This window comes from Trachypithecus francoisi, unplaced genomic scaffold (assembly GCF_009764315.1).
Source record: "Trachypithecus francoisi isolate TF-2019V2 unplaced genomic scaffold, Tfra_2.0 Lachesis_group3, whole genome shotgun sequence".
Taxonomy (NCBI): domain Eukaryota; kingdom Metazoa; phylum Chordata; class Mammalia; order Primates; family Cercopithecidae; genus Trachypithecus; species Trachypithecus francoisi.
The window spans coordinates 46,914,234-46,929,804 of record NW_022681468.1 but is presented as its reverse complement, the minus strand read 5'-3'; the positions used below and the strand labels follow the sequence as shown (position 1 = coordinate 46,929,804).

The 15,571-nt window shown below is 41.7% G+C and overlaps 1 protein-coding gene and 1 pseudogene across 3 annotated transcripts in view; one reads left to right on the top strand and one right to left on the bottom strand.

The window, feature by feature from the left end:
* Window positions 1-2,311: 2,311 nt before the first annotated feature.
* Window positions 2,312-2,407, bottom strand: LOC117071705 (annotated as a pseudogene).
* A 6,360-nt stretch (window positions 2,408-8,767) lies between these two features.
* Window positions 8,768-15,571, top strand: part of ARID4A (AT-rich interaction domain 4A) — a 74,580-nt gene continuing 67,776 nt past the window's right edge. For 2 of the 3 annotated variants that reach the window (XM_033187904.1, XM_033187902.1), the window contains exons 1-4: window positions 8,768-9,078; window positions 10,171-10,233; window positions 11,955-12,065; window positions 15,203-15,268. In XM_033187904.1, the coding sequence (XP_033043795.1) occupies window positions 10,228-10,233; window positions 11,955-12,065; window positions 15,203-15,268 (183 nt within the window). In that variant the 5' untranslated portion in view covers window positions 8,768-9,078; window positions 10,171-10,227. Of the gene's footprint in view, window positions 9,079-9,579; window positions 10,067-10,170; window positions 10,234-11,954; window positions 12,066-15,202; window positions 15,269-15,571 lie in introns of those variants that run through there. The other variant, XM_033187903.1, reaches the window with a different exon arrangement.

Below are 15,571 nucleotides of genomic sequence, written 5' to 3'. Positions count from 1 at the left end.
TCAAGCAATCTGCCCACCTTGGCCTTCCAAAGCGCTGGGATTACAGGTGTGAGCCACCACGCCTGGCTGCACTTTATTTTGTTTAGTTCCATTATAATTTGTAAAATTTGAAGTAAGACAAAACAAAAATAATAGTCAATTTCTGCTTACACCCAATCTTCCAAGACCCTCTAGAACCTTGTAATACCCCATTGGATTCTGATGTGCAGCTAACCCTAGAAACATGGGTAGGTTGGCCACATACAATTTTCCCTACATAATCTTCAGCCAATCATACTTTCTGAGCTGGTTTACCCTCTGTCCCAAATACAGATTTCCTTCTATTCTTGCTCACAACCTTTCATCCAAATAGAATGCCTTCTTTCCTTCTAATTTTACATATTGTATCTCACTACCCTTGAAAAGCCTTTAATAACCATTATAAATTTCTTTCTGCTCTGCTTTCTAAAGCAATTTGTTTTAAAAGAACCACTGGATGTGACTGTATACAGAACTTTGACAAATCCATTATCAGGTACCATTTAAATCTATACATAAGGTTATATAGACTGCTTACATCTTTTGAAATAACTACTTAAATTAACTTTCCACATGTGTAATTACATTCTCCCTTTTATTGATCTTAAGCCCCTGGAGCACAGATCCTTGTAGGAAAGCCATTATTTAACGCATATCTGCTTGAATCCGAATCCTAAAATACGCTGTCATTCCAGTTTGAATTATACGAACCATTATCTATGACTCCATGTGGCCATAAAATCAGCAGATAAATCTAACAGGGTGCTGGGCGTGGTGGCTCACCCCTGTAATCCTAGCACTTTGGGAGATGAGGTGGGTGAATCACGAGGTCAGGAGTTCGAGAGCAGCCTGGCCAATGTGGTGAAACCTGTCTCTATCAAAAGTACAAAAATTAGCTGGGCATGGTGGTGTGCACCTGTAGTACCAGCTACCCAGGAGGCTGAGGCAGGAGAATCGCTTGAACCCAGGAGGCGGAGGTTGTGGTGAGCCAAGATCATGTCACTGCACTCGAGCCTGGGCAACACAGCGAGACCCCGTCTCAAAAAATAAATAAATAAAAATTGAACAGGGCAAAAAAACAATATAAAAATTGCAAAGTCTGCTTTGGTTACAAATAAGTAAATTATGTAACTTTCCATAAAATAACTAAATCTTCAGGAAAGCTGCTACGTTCAACACAGCAATCATTTCCACTTCTCAACATACATAAACAACTGCACAGTTGAACAAATTCTACGTTTTTTTTTTTTTTTTGCGACAGTGTCTCACTCTTGTTGCCCAGGATGGAGTGCAGTGGCGTGATCTAAGCTCACTGCAACCTCCACCTCCCGAGTTCAAGTGATTCTCCTGCCTCAGCCTCCCGGGTAGCTGGGGTTACAGGTATGTGCTACCACACCCAGCTGATTTTGTATTTTTAGTATAGATGGGGTTTCACCTTGTTGGTCAGGGTGGTCTCAAATTCCTGACCTTCGGTGATCTGCCCGCCTCTGCCTCCCAAAGTGCTGGGATTACAGGCATTAGCCACCATGCCCAGCTATCATTTTTCAAAAGATACACAGATACACACACACACACACACACACACACACGAGCAACAGACCGGTCTTGATTACCTAAGAGGAGCTAAGTAAAATTACTTACCACAGACAGGTCGCAGATTCAGGTTTTTCAAGGAACACTTTGCTTAATTTTCCCATAAAATCAGCCTTATTCTAAAAAACAAGACTTTTTTAAAATTTTGAGTATGTTATAGCTCGGACATTCAGAATACAGAGTGTTGATTAAAAAAAACCACACACACAAATTTGCTTCCCTCCTAAACACTCTCATTGGTAAGATTGGTTAAAAAAAAAAAAAATTTACATACATGTTCATGGGGTTCTGTGATAAAATTATCAAGAACTTAAAACTGGAAACCACACAAACGGGCAGACAAATCCATAAGGATGTGCTAACTTTTAAGATTTCGGTCTAAAATACCACATTGGGAAGCTAATTATGTATTCTCTTTCAAACTCTTAACAAAGAAATAAAATATTCTTCAATATAGCTTTATGTCACAGAAACAATAAAAAGTTGATAATTATGACTCCTAATAGTTTGGGCTCATTTAACTAATAGGTTACAAAAATACAATTACATCATAATTTCATTCATTTATACCCAAGATGTTGTCTCCTAATTACTAATATTCGTCCATAGTTACCATTAAAATATTATAAAACTTAAAAAGGGATTGGAGAATAAAAAGAAGTCTGAAAAAACTAATACTCTGATACATTCTTCGTTTTATTTTTAGATGGAATGCTTCTTATGTCATCCTTGCACTGAGACCATGCTAATCTCTGTATGGTTCCAATTTTAAGAGGTGAGCTGCCAAAGCGAGCATCATACATTCTTAATGGGCCTCTAAGTCTACATTTTATTAACAATTACAAATCAATTTGGTATTAAAGCTAAGTATTTGGAATATTTTAAAATTTAAAGGTTAAGACAGCATCTATGAAACATTAATTTTCAAGAAAGAATTATTGTTATGTTGAAAAAACAAGGCCGGGCGCGGTGGCTCAAGCCTGTAATCCCAGCACTTTGGGAGGCCGAGACGGGCGGATCACGAGGTCAGGAGATCGAGACCATCCTGGCTAACATGGTGAAACCCCATCTCTACTAAAAATACAAAAAACTAGCCGGGCGACGTGGCGGGCACCTGTAGTCCCAGCTACTCGGGAGGCTGAGGCAGGAGAATGGCGTGAACCCGGGAGGCGGAGCTTGCAGTGAGCCGAGATCCGGCCACTGCACTCCAGCCTGGGCGGCAGAGCGAGACTCCGTCTCAAAAAAAAAAAAAAAAAAGAAAAAACAAGTCTGGGCAACTAACAAAACCCCATCTCTACCGAAAAAACAAAAAATTTAGCCGGGCCTGATGGCACACACCTTTAGTTCCAGCTACTCAGGAGGCCAAACTAGAAGGATCCCTTGAGCCTATGAGTTTGAGGCTGTAATGAGCTATGATCGTGCCACTGTATTCCAACCTGGGTGACAGAATAAGATCCTGTCTCAAAAACAAAACCAAACAACAGAAAGAAGTAGAAGAAGAAAAAATCCCAAGAAAACAAAAGACGTTAAATTGGTTTATTTCACATTTTGCATACAAATGTGCATACAGATTTAGAAGAAATATCTACAACAGAGCACCTATCAGGTGGGGGAACATAACAGTGATTAAATAAAACAGTTGCTGCTTTCTGGGAATATAGTTTCAAATTTGGGAAGAGTGAAACAAATGCAAAGTAAGTGTGGTGAGGCACATGTACAGAGGGTCCTATCAGGCTACAAAAGCACTGAGAGAAAGAATACACACAAGAAGGGGAAACTTCAGAGAAAACTACAGGGAAACAGAAAGTAGTTAAACTCAACTAACTAGATCATGGAAATAATTTGTTAGTATTCCTAAACATCACTTCTGTGTAACAAAATGTTTCACTGTACAAATGCTCACCTAAAGTGAAAAAAAAAATTAAAGTAAAAAAAAAAAATCACTCCTATGGTCCAAGAAAAATTCTCATATATTTTATGATATGTGTAACTTAAGGACTGCGATTAATATTTTTTGAGACCAAGTTTTGCTCCTGTTGCCCAGGCTGGAGTACAATACCACAATCTCAGCTTACCGCAACCTCCATCTCCCAGGTTCAAGGGATTCTCCTGCCTCAGCCTCCCAATTAGCTGGGATTACAGGCATGCACCACCATGTCCAGCTAATTTTGTATTTTTAGTAGAGACGGGGCTTCTCCATGTTGGTCAGGCTAGTCTTGAACTCTCGACCTCAGGTGATCTGCCTGCCTCGGCCTTCCAAAGTGTTGGGATTACAGGCATGAGCCACCACGTCCAGCCAATTATTTCTACTTGAACAAAGAGAGATCCAAGATAAAATGTTCAGAAATAAAGCTAAAGAAAAACCAGAAATTCTGAGGGGATGGGAGGGGAGGCAGTGACAAAAAGGACAATAAATGTAAGTACAGTAAGAAGAAAAGCTTTCTGATGGACTATACAAGCATCCCTAGCCTTAAATACATAACCCTTTCATATAAATATACGTGCAATACATATATACATATAAACACACACATATATACACGTATATATATTTGAGACGAAGTTTCACCGTCACCCAGGCTGGAGTTCAGTGGCACAATCATGGTTCACTGGAGCCTTATTTCTCGGACTCAGGTGATCATCCCACCTCAGCCTCTCGGTTAAGGGTGAACACAGATGCATGCCACCATGCTGGCTGGTTTCTTGCACTGTTTGTAGAGATGAGGTTTCACCATGTTGTCCCAAACTCCTGGGTTCAAGCCATCTGCCCACCTCATTCTCCCAAAGTGCTGGGATTACAGGCTTCAGCCACCACACCAGGCCTTCAGCCTTGTATTTCCACCTCTGGGAGTTTATTCCAAAAATAATCAGGGATGTGAAAGAAGATTTAGATGCCCAGAAACTTCAGCATCTAAAATTCAGCATTTACATTCGGGCAAAAATAATTGCGGTTTCAGACTGTGAATTTTAAATCATTATAAATAGGCTCAAACACATCTTCATTAATCAAAATAGAAACCATTACAACCAACACATTTTTAAGTTTGTTTATTCCTGTAGTGTAGAAGTCCATGCTTTAGGATTTGACGAACTCTTGGAAAGCATTTTCTGCATCCTGCTAGTTGTGGAAGTGTTTTCCCTGCAAAAAGGTGTGGCAATGCTTGAAGAAGTGGTAGTCAGTTGGAGAGAGGTCAGGTGAATATGGTGGATGAGGCAAAATGTCACAGTCCGATTTGTTCAACTTTTGAAGCACTGGTTGTGCAACATGCGGAAGGGCATTGTGAAGAATTGGGCCTCTTTCTGTTGACCAATGCTGACTGCAAGCATTGTAGTTTTTGGTGCATCTCATCGATTTGCTGAGCATACTTCTCAGATGTAATGGTTTCCCCGGGATTCAGAATGCTATAGTGGATCAGACCAGCAGCAGACCACAGAACAGTGACCATGACCTTTTTTTGGTGCAAGACTGACTTTGGAGCATCTTCTCAGTCCATCCACTGAGCTGGCCATCACCGGTTGTCATATAAAATCCACTTTTTCTCGCACATCAACATCTGACCAAGAAATGGTTTGTTGTTGTGTAACATAAGGGAAAACGACACTTCAAAACAATGATTTTTTTTTTCAGTCAGTTCATGAGGTACCCACTTATCGAGCTTTTTCACTTTTCAATTCACTTCAAATGCCGAAGGACTGTAGAATGGTCCACGCTGAGTTATTCAGCAACATCTCAAGTAGTTGTAAGAGGATCAGCTTCGCTGATTGCTCTCAACTGGTAGTTATTAACTTCTGGCGACCAGTCACTATGCTCCTAATTTTCAAGACTCTCCTCCCCTTTGCAAACTTTCTTGAACCAGCTGGGCACAGTGGCTCAAGCCTGTAATCCCAGCACTTTGGAAGGCAAAGGCAGGCGGATCACGAGGTCAGGGGTTCGAGACCAGCCTGGCCAAGATGGTGAAACCCCGTCTCTACTAAAAGTACAAAAATTAGCTGGGCATGGTGGTGCGGACCTGTGATCCCAGCGACTAGGGAGGCTGAGGCAGGAGAACGGCTTGAACCCAGGAGGTGGAGGTTGCAGTGAGCAAAGATCATGCCACTGCACTCCAGCCTGAAAGAGCAAGACTCCATCTCAAAACAAACAAACAAACAAACCCTGAACCACCACCGCACTGTACGTTAACAGTTCCTGAGCCATAAGCATTGCTGATACGGTGTCTCTGTTGTTTTACAACCCATTTTTAACTCATATAAGAAAACTGCTCCAATTTGTTTTTTTGTCTAACATCATTTTCATAATCTAAAATAAACATGAAGGCTGGGCACGTAGCTCACGCCTGTAATCCCAGCACTCTCGGAGGCTAAGGCGGGCAGATCATGAGGTCAGGAGATCGACACTATCGTGGATAACATGGTGAAGCCCCTTCTCTACTAAAAATACAAAAAATTAGCCGGTGTTGTGGCACGTGCCTGCAGTCTCAGCTACTCAGGAGGCTGAGGCAGGAGAATCGCTTGAACCCGGGAGGAGGAGGTTGCAGTGAGCCGAGATTGCGCCACTGACTCCAGCCTGGCAACAGAGCGCGACTGTCCCTAAAATAAAATAAACAGCAAGTAGTAAGTCATTACCAAAAAAAAAAAAGCAAGAAATGCCCATTAAAATGATATATAACATAACCACATTTATTTAACAACGTAGTCCAACATCAAATGGCAAACTCCAGTAATGCAAAAACCACGATTACTTTTGCAACGACCTTCTAAGACAATATTTTGCAAAACATGTACAAGGATATTCACTGACATATTACTGCCATTATATACACATAAACAGGTTACATAAATTACGGTATATTTATCCCACAAAACACTATGAAGACATAAAAGATGCTTTACGATAAAATATTTTCAATGTTCCCAATGTTTTTGATAAAGAAAAATAATGGTAAGAACATGAACAAAACTTGAATATTTTGCAAAACAACACAAACAAAAAAGACAAAGCCTTTTGTATAATATATAACTGTAGTAAAACCTGTAACTACCTTTTGGTGGAGGGAAGAGATTTTTGTATTCTTCTTTGGGCTTTTTAGTAATTTCCAAATGTCCATGCATTATTTGGATTCCATAGTAACAGTTTAAACTTTGATAGTGGAATTATAGATTCTTACCCTCTAAAAAGTTCAGTAATACATTGTTTTATAAGGTCTTTTAAAAAACTTCACTCCTACGAGATCGCGCCACTGCACTCCAGCCTGGATGACAGACTCTGCCTCAAAAACAAAACAAAACAAAACAAAACAAAACAAAACAAAAAAACCTGCTTCACTCCTAAACACTCCTATTTACAAGATCTTTTCTATATAAGAAATTTTCAAATAGGCGGGGGCAGGGGGGAATCTCAAAAATAACGCATAATGTTTTATGATAAAAACATTAGGTACTTCAAAGTCCAGAAATAAAAACCACGTAAATGGGTAAACAAGTCCATAAGGATGTCCTAATTTTGCGATTTCATTCTAAAATATTACACCAGGAAGCTAATTACAGACTCATTTGAATTTGACCAAACAAAACATCTTTCAACTACCCTTCTTCCCATTCTAGTATTCCTTTACTAATCCACAGAAAGTTTTTCCAGGTGGTCCCCCGCAATTCTAAGGATTTTCAGACATTATGACTCACCTCAGTAATCACCGAGATGTTCTGTTTTTTTCAGCACGACTGCCAAAAAACCCAGTCACTGTTAAGTCACACAATCATTTTCTAGTCTTGGGCCCCACCAACAGAGCAGCAGGGTTTAAAACAGAGGTACTGAGGGTAACTATTGGGATCTATCCTGTACGACTAGGTCACTCACTAGAAATGCCAACATGCCTTTCACTTTTTTATGAATACTTTTGAGCAAAATCACTGTTACGAATAAAAAACTGATTCTGCTTAGTTGTTTTCTTACTGAGAAAACTTAGTCCACGTGGATTACTGACGATATATCACATTAAAAAAATTACTCCATTCTATAAAACTAGTCAATTTATACTCCAATTCCACCATTTAAAAATACGTTTCGTTTAACAGAATACAAAATGTTAACAGAACAAGATCAACGTCTATCTTATCGGGGACGTCCTTTTAAGATGTTTTCAGTACCTGCACAACCACTCTTTCCTTTCAAAAAGCAGCATAAGCCTCGCGCAGGGTGACACAGACGCTTGTCTAACGTCACAGAAGCAACGTCTGTGCTGGCAAGTAAATTCCTCAGCATCCAGAAAGCCAGCGCTTTCTCCAGTTTCCTCACAGCTTTTTCGCGTGAGGAGCACGCGGAAACCTCTACCTATGCAGAATGTTTCTAAGAATCACTTCTCCCCTGTCTTAACTAAGGAGACTCCCACAGCTTGTGCCAATCAGGTGGAGAATATGGCAAGTATCCAAGATGCACTTCCAAAGACAGGAATGACTGCTCAGAGAGAGGCAGAATTCAGAAAATCTCTCACATTCTCGAAAGCCCGAAAAAGCACCACCAAGAAAGACGTTTGCCTCTCCTCCACCTCTTTCTCTCTCGGCGGGAGAGGAAGCCTCGCCCCCATTCATCCCACCCCTTCTCCCCACCCCGCCGCAGGGAGAACTTTTACCATGGCTTCCTGCGGCCCCTTCACTTCCGGTGCCGGTGCCGCTAGGGCTGCGCCATCCCCCCCAGTCAATCGGACAACCACAGCCTCCAACTGACCTTTCTGACAGCTCTGAGACTCCTCCGGCCAAGACTAGGTGCTGTCCTGGAGGAAACGGTGAAGGACGCACGCACAAAAACCAATCTACCTGATGAAAACTCCGTTCCCTTCTTGCCAGAAACATAAAATGCGATGGAGCTACGGCGACCGCTGCCGAGACAAAATGGCGCCGAGAAGCTGGTTTAGCGCAGGCGCCTTGGAAAGACCCTGCCCCGCCCCCGTGCAAGCCCCTGGCTGCATTTCTGGGTTCCGTTTCCATGGGACACTCCGCCGCCAATCCTCATGCCGAACTGCTCTTCCTGACCCCTCAATTCGCCAATCAGTGCCCAGTCAAGCACATCCGGAGTCGTCTCTACCAATCATTTCTCAGGACTTGCTTACTCAATAACCAACTCTCCTATAACGTTGGTCTTCGGCAAAAGCCAATCATAAGTGGAAGATGTCCTACCTGCTGTTTTTCGCACCAATCCATGAAGTTTCAGAGCTACATCCAATGAGGACGGCAGGTAGCGAGGTCCTATCCGAAGCTCTTCGGCGTCATGAGCAGCCAATAGGAGTTCGTGTAGAAGCGAGTCTGCTCAACAGCTTGTTATTTGGTGGATTGTGGCAGTAAATCGGGGCGAGTGGGGAACCGGGCGCAGGAACTGCAGCCGCGGTTGGGAGTGGTGCTGCCCGGACGGGGGCCCACGGAGGTCAGAGGGGAGGAGGACTCTGGAGCTGACAGCGCGCACTTCACCCGCAGTTGGTAGGTCGGGAGAGGGGAATCGGGGGATACTGAATGGACGAAGCGGCAGTGGCAGCAGCTGCTGCTGCCCGGGGTCCCGGTGCAGTTGGAAGCTTTGGAGGTGGGGAGAGTGATGCTAGGCAAGTGGCGCGGCAAGCGCAAGAGAAGGGGCCAGCCATGGAGCAGCGGCAGCAACTGCAGGAACCGTCGCCGCAGCTGCAGCCGCCTCGTCCGCTTCCCCGGGTTCCCGGGAAAATGGCTGTGGGGCTGGCCGCGCCGCTAAGTTTGCTTCCGCGCCGTGAGGAGCCAGCTGCTTGGGGGAGCCGTTCCCCAACTCCGCGGCGCGTCCACCTTTGCGGAGTCCGTGGCAGGACTCGAGGGGCTGCGAGCTGATACCTCTCTAGGCTGTACAAAAAGTTGAGGCGGGCGCTGGGAGGAGGCAGCGGCTGCTGCGGTGCGGCTCCCCTCCCCTCCCACACCCTGTCCGGGCCACCTCCCCTCCTCCTCCCCTCAGTCCCCCGCCCCCTCCCCCGCGCGGGTCTCCCGGGGCTCTGGCGGCTCCCGGCTGAAGGCCGCGGCCCCTGCCCCTTTGGGTGAAGGAGCGATTCTCCTTTCTGACATGGTGCAGAGCAAAGGAAGGAGAGCAATGGCGCCGTGACACTCCGCTGCCGCCACCGCGGGCCCGGGGCGGGCCGAGGGGGCCGAGCGGCGGAGGCGGGGCGCGGGCCGAAGTCGGGGTATCCGGGGGACAGCGGAGCAGAGGCTCGGCCGTCGCCTCCGCGGGGGACCTGGGGAAGCCCGAACGGCGCCCTGCCCTTTTCCGGAGCTATCTGTCCTGGGGCTCCCAGTTGAGCATTCCGGGTCAAAGTGGCCAGCGAGGCGGGGGCGCGGTGGGCCGCTGGCAAGCTCCGGGGCGGAACGGGCTGCCCTTTGGCGCGCGTGGGGTTCTCGCTGCCCCCTCCGCTCCTGCATCCTGGCTGCCCTCGGAAGTGGTCTTGTCCCTTGGCTGGTGAGGATTCTGCCCCTCCCCGCTGGCGTTTGTTTACTTTCTTTCCCTTGGTCGCTCCCTGCAGTTGACTGATTCTGTCTGTGCCTCTTTCCCCCTCCCCGTAGTTCTAGCGACTGCGAAGATAGCTCGCTGAGCTGGAACCCCACAGATCACCAACAAAAATGAAGGTAAGTGGAGTCAACGCTGCCGTGATCCTCGCGCCTTGGACACTGCCAGTTGTCAGGCTAGTGCCGTGGAATGTCATTTGTTTTGCTCCTCAAAATTGATGTTCCTACTGATCAGCAGTTTCGGCATAGGAGGATGTGTTGAATGGGTGAGAAATGATCTGTGTGTCTAAATGCGGAGTTTGGGCCCTCTCTGTAGCAGTACTTTGGAAAGGCTGGTGCAGCCTTTCAATTGTTGTCCATTCGGATAGTATTTTTAAACACTTCCTGTGTTGGCAGCAACCTTTGCAGAAGTAAAACTTTTGTCCTGCTTTGGTTCTTTGGGGGATTTTTCGAAAATTTTTTTCTTCCTCAGTGCCAATGCGATTTTGTAAAAGAAAGAGTACGTGGATTAAGTAATGAAAATATCATTTCTTCTGTGTGTAAAGTGAACTTATGTGGCTAAAATATTTTAAGTTGAACTATAATAATAGTTTTAGTTAAATCTTTCCAGTAAATATTTTAAAACATATACTTATTCTAAAAAGATACATATTCTACTGAGGATGACTGCAAATATCGATATGTAGATGGTTAAAGGGAAAGGATCTCATATAGCATTCTTGAATGCTGTGGCCATTGAATGTTTCAGGTCAGATTTTTATTTGCCAAAAGCATTCCTATTCAATTTGTATTTTTTGTAAACGTTCTTAAAAGGTAGCCAATTCCTGTCTTATTTACCATTTCAGTATATTAAGCTCTGAAATATAGCATTTTCCCAAACTTTCTCATGGTTTTCTATTTTCTCCAAGTAAATGACATGTTTAACCTTCTTTAATATTACTTGGGAAAACTTATTAGAAAACAAAAAATCATTTTCTACTTAAAAACATATCTCCAAAGTGTATACTGTTAACTTTGCACTTAACAATGTTATGTTGGACTTGTATGGATACACTTTAACTTCTGAAAAAAAAAAAGGTAAAATGACAGATTGAGATAGCAATCATCTTGTTACTGTAAAGATTAAAATGAATGGTAGAGTGAAATTTCTTGCATCATTCAATGTATCATTCTGGTTATGTCCATTTGCTGAAAGTAGATGTTTCTTAGTAACGCTTATTTTTTTATACTAAGAAGATCAGTATGGTAAACTAGGTATGTCTACAAGTCTTGAACCATCGGTTCATCTCTGCATTCATCGGCTGAATTCAGACTTAAAACCTTTCAAATGCAGCTTTTAGCAAATGAATTTTCCAAATTGATACTCTCCTTATGAAAAGATGTTACCTTTATGTAGCTTTGTCAGTAAACAATTATGTATGGTTAGTGTTAATTTTAGTAGCAATATTTATTTTAATTTGAAAAATTTCAGGTAGCTATAAATGAATAACTTAGTTTTATGGTATGTGTAATATGAAATATTTTTTCTGATTTTTTTATTTTTCTGCTTATATAAATAGAATTTTTGAAAAATTTTGTATCTGGAGAAAAAACATTATATTTACTCACTGATAATTTTAAATTACAACTTTAAAACATTTTATCATATCAGGACATCAGTCTATAAAATGAAAGGTTGCTCATCAAGTGTTTGCTTTCGGGTATTTTTCAAATTTTCAATGATATTAATAAGCAAGTCATTTTGATATTTTTCATGCTTCAAACACAACCTTTTAATGAGACTTGAGGTTGGAGTAGGGAGGCATAGTAATGACATTCACAGTTTATGTTCCTTTCACCAGGCGGCGGATGAGCCTGCCTACCTGACAGTGGGAACTGATGTCAGTGCCAAGTACCGGGGTGCCTTCTGTGAGGCAAAAATTAAGACTGTGAAAAGGCTGGTGAAAGTTAAGGTAATATTTGTTTTTATGCAATAGTTTTATTAGCTCTAGATTGTAGAAATTTGGGGAGAGAGAGACTGCAAATCAGCATTTTATTGAGTCATTATATAAAAATCCTTTATATACTATACTTACAGGAAAAAAGCACATCAAAATTCAAGAAATAAAGAACTCAAAAGGAGAAATTATTCCAAAATGCTACCACCAATATACCATGCTCATGATATTTCCTGTCATTTGGATCTTTACTATTTGTGGTAGCATACTTGGACTGTAATCTATTTTCTCCCCTCATTTAATGTTCAGGTAGAGACAATTTCAATGTTTAGGACAATATAAATAACAACGGGAATTATGTTTTCAAGACAGTGTAAAAAAGCATTGAAAAAGTTTATTTTGGGGCTGGGCATAGTGGCTCATGCCTGTAATCCCAGCACTTTGGGAGACTGAGGCGGATGGATCACCTGAGGTCAGGAGTTTGAGACCAGCCTGACCAACATGGTGAAATCCCGTCTCTACGAAAAATACAAAAATTAGTAGCTAGGTGTGGTGGCGGGCACCTGTAATCCCAGCTACTCAGGAGGCTGAGACAGGAGAATTGCTTGAACCCGGGAGGTGGAGGTTGCAGTGAGCCAAGATCATGCCATTGCATTCCAGCCTGGGCAACAGAGCGAGACTCCATCTCCAAAAAATAAAAAAATTAACCTGGCGTGCACATCTGTAGTCCCAACTACTCGGGAGGCTGAGGCAGGAGAATCGCTTGAACCCAGGAGGTGGAGGTTGCAGTGAGTCGAAATCGCACCACTACACTCCAGCCTGGGTGACAGAGGGAGGCTGACTAAAAAAAATATACATATTTTTGGCTGTGCAAGGTGGCTCACACTTGCAGTCCCAGCACTTGGGGAGCCTGAGTGGGGGCATTGCTTGAGCCAAGGAATTCAAGACCAGCCTGGACAACATAGTGAGACCTTGTCTGTCCAGAAAAATAAAAAATAAAAAAATTAGCCAAGTGTGGTGACAGGTACCTGTGGTCCCAGCTACTCTGGAGGCAGAGGTGGGAGAATTGCTTGAGCCTGGGAGGTTAAGACTGCAGTGAACTGTGATTGTGCCACTGCACTCCAGGCTGGATGACAGGGCAAGACCCTGTCTCAAAAAAAAAATTTTTTTAAAGATGCTTTTGCTCAGAAATAACTTTTTTTGGTGATTCCTGCCAGTAATTTTCTTATATGAATATATTTTTAATAGTCTTTGTTACTTTATACTAAATACAAGAGTAATCTATGCTTATTATAAACATTTTTAACATAGAGGCATATAAGTTCATGAAGTCTTCTTAAAAAATTTTATTTAAGTTGATTAATAATTTCATATATTCATTGGCTACATAGTCATGTTTTGATACATATAATGTATGGTGATTAAATCAAGATAATTTGCATATCCATCTCAAACATTTTTCATTTATTTGTGTTGGGAATACTCAGTATCCTCCTCTTAGCCATTTGAAACCATGTAATATAGCATTGTTAACTAGTCATCCTGTAGTGGTGTAGAACACTGTGAAAGTCCTCCTTGATATGACTCCAAAGAGATTTGATGTGGTCTTCCAAATTTTTTTTACTGTGCCAGTCGTAAAATTATTGTCATTGGTATTGGATCATGCTACATTGCAGTTTGCTTTATTCACTTAAGTATCTGATGTTTTCCTACCAGAATTAAGCACCATAAAAGGAGGAAATGTCTGACTTGTTCTATGCCCAACACATAGAGTAGTGCCTGATACACAATGGACACTCAAAATTTGTTGAATAAATCAATGAACTAGAGCAGTGATTCCTAAAGTGTGGCCCCAGACCAGTCGCATCAGCCTTACTTGGGAACTTGTTCCAAATGCAAATTTTCCCCACCCCAGATCTACTTCATCAGAAACTCTGGGGGTAAGATCCAGTAATTGTATTTAATAAACCCTTTAAATATTTCTGATGCATGTTAAAAGTTTAAGGATCAGGCTGGGCACGGTGGGTCATTCTTGTAATCCCAGCACTTTGGGAAGTCAGAGTGGGCAGATCACTTGAGGCCAGAAGTTTGAGACCCACCTGGCCAAAATGTTGAAACCCCATCTCTAGTAAAAATGCAAAAAATTAGCCAGACATAGTGGTGCACACCTGTAATCCCAGCTACGTGGGAGGCTGAGGCATGAGAATTGCTTGAGCTGGGGAAGCAGAGGTTGAGACCCTGTCTGGGGAAAAAAAAAAAAAAAGTTTGAGAAACATTGACTAGAGGAGTGTGATTTGTAGAGTAAATAGATGTATCTATGATTATTATAAAACTTATGTTTCAATTTTCTTGATGAACCTTCAAGTATTAGGATAGGATGTCAATTGACATTCATTTCTTTTTGTTTCATATAGTGTTTTTATCATGTCAGCTATATAGGATTTGATTACTCTATATTTATTTGGGATTCTTTAACAATTCAAATTTGGTATTAGTATTGTGTGTGTGTTCTTATTTACTTAAAATTAATACAATGATTGTTTTAGGAGGTCTTACCATGCATTACCTAGATTTTGAATTTATTTGGACCATCTCTTATTTGGACCATAGTAACCAGCCATCTATTATGGATGGTTACTCTGTGTATTTAGATGTGTCCTAGAAGGGAGCACTTGTTTGTATCATTGCATATTATGATTATTGTTTAGCTTCACTTTATAAAGGATCAGAGTTGTGGTTTTAATTTGTTTACCTTTCATATAGGCAATACAGTTTGATACTGGTTTTTTTTCTTTGTGTACTTGGTGACAGTCAGAACCTTTTGTGACTTGTTGATAAAATGCAGTAAAGGCATTTTTTTTTTTTTTTACAGTAATCACTACAGATTATTATATAGTTCATTCATTCAGTAAACAGTTATTGAGTGCTGGTAATATTCATTGACACTTGCTAACTGTTGGGGATATAGCAATGAAGGGAGGACTCAGCCCTCAAGGAGCTCACAGTTAATAAGAGAATGTAGTAAGTATTATAGCAGAGGTCACCACACGGTGCTAAGAAAGCATAAATTAAAGACATTATTGTTACAGTGTTACTGTAAATGTATTTGTTTTAAAAGTAATATGCAAATTATCTTGCAAAATGTTTTTCAGGTACTCCTGAAACAGGATAATACCACGCAATTGGTACAAGATGACCAAGTAAAGGGTCCTTTAAGAGTATGTATGTTGTACAGTTTAAAATCTAAAATAATCATAGATTTATACCGTGTTTACTGAATTTACATTTCTACATAGACTTAACATTTATGAGAACGTTAATCAGAAAACAATACATATGAAGGGTTTAAATATAATTAGTATAAATTATGATATTGCAATGGCTGTATTCTAAGTTTTAGAACACTAAACATCTTCTAGAAGGGTAATTTAATACATATAAACATGTTAAATTTTTCACCTACCTTTCTGTTATGAATTCTTGAACTGGTTACCTGGCTTTGTTTTGCAAATTGTTGCCGT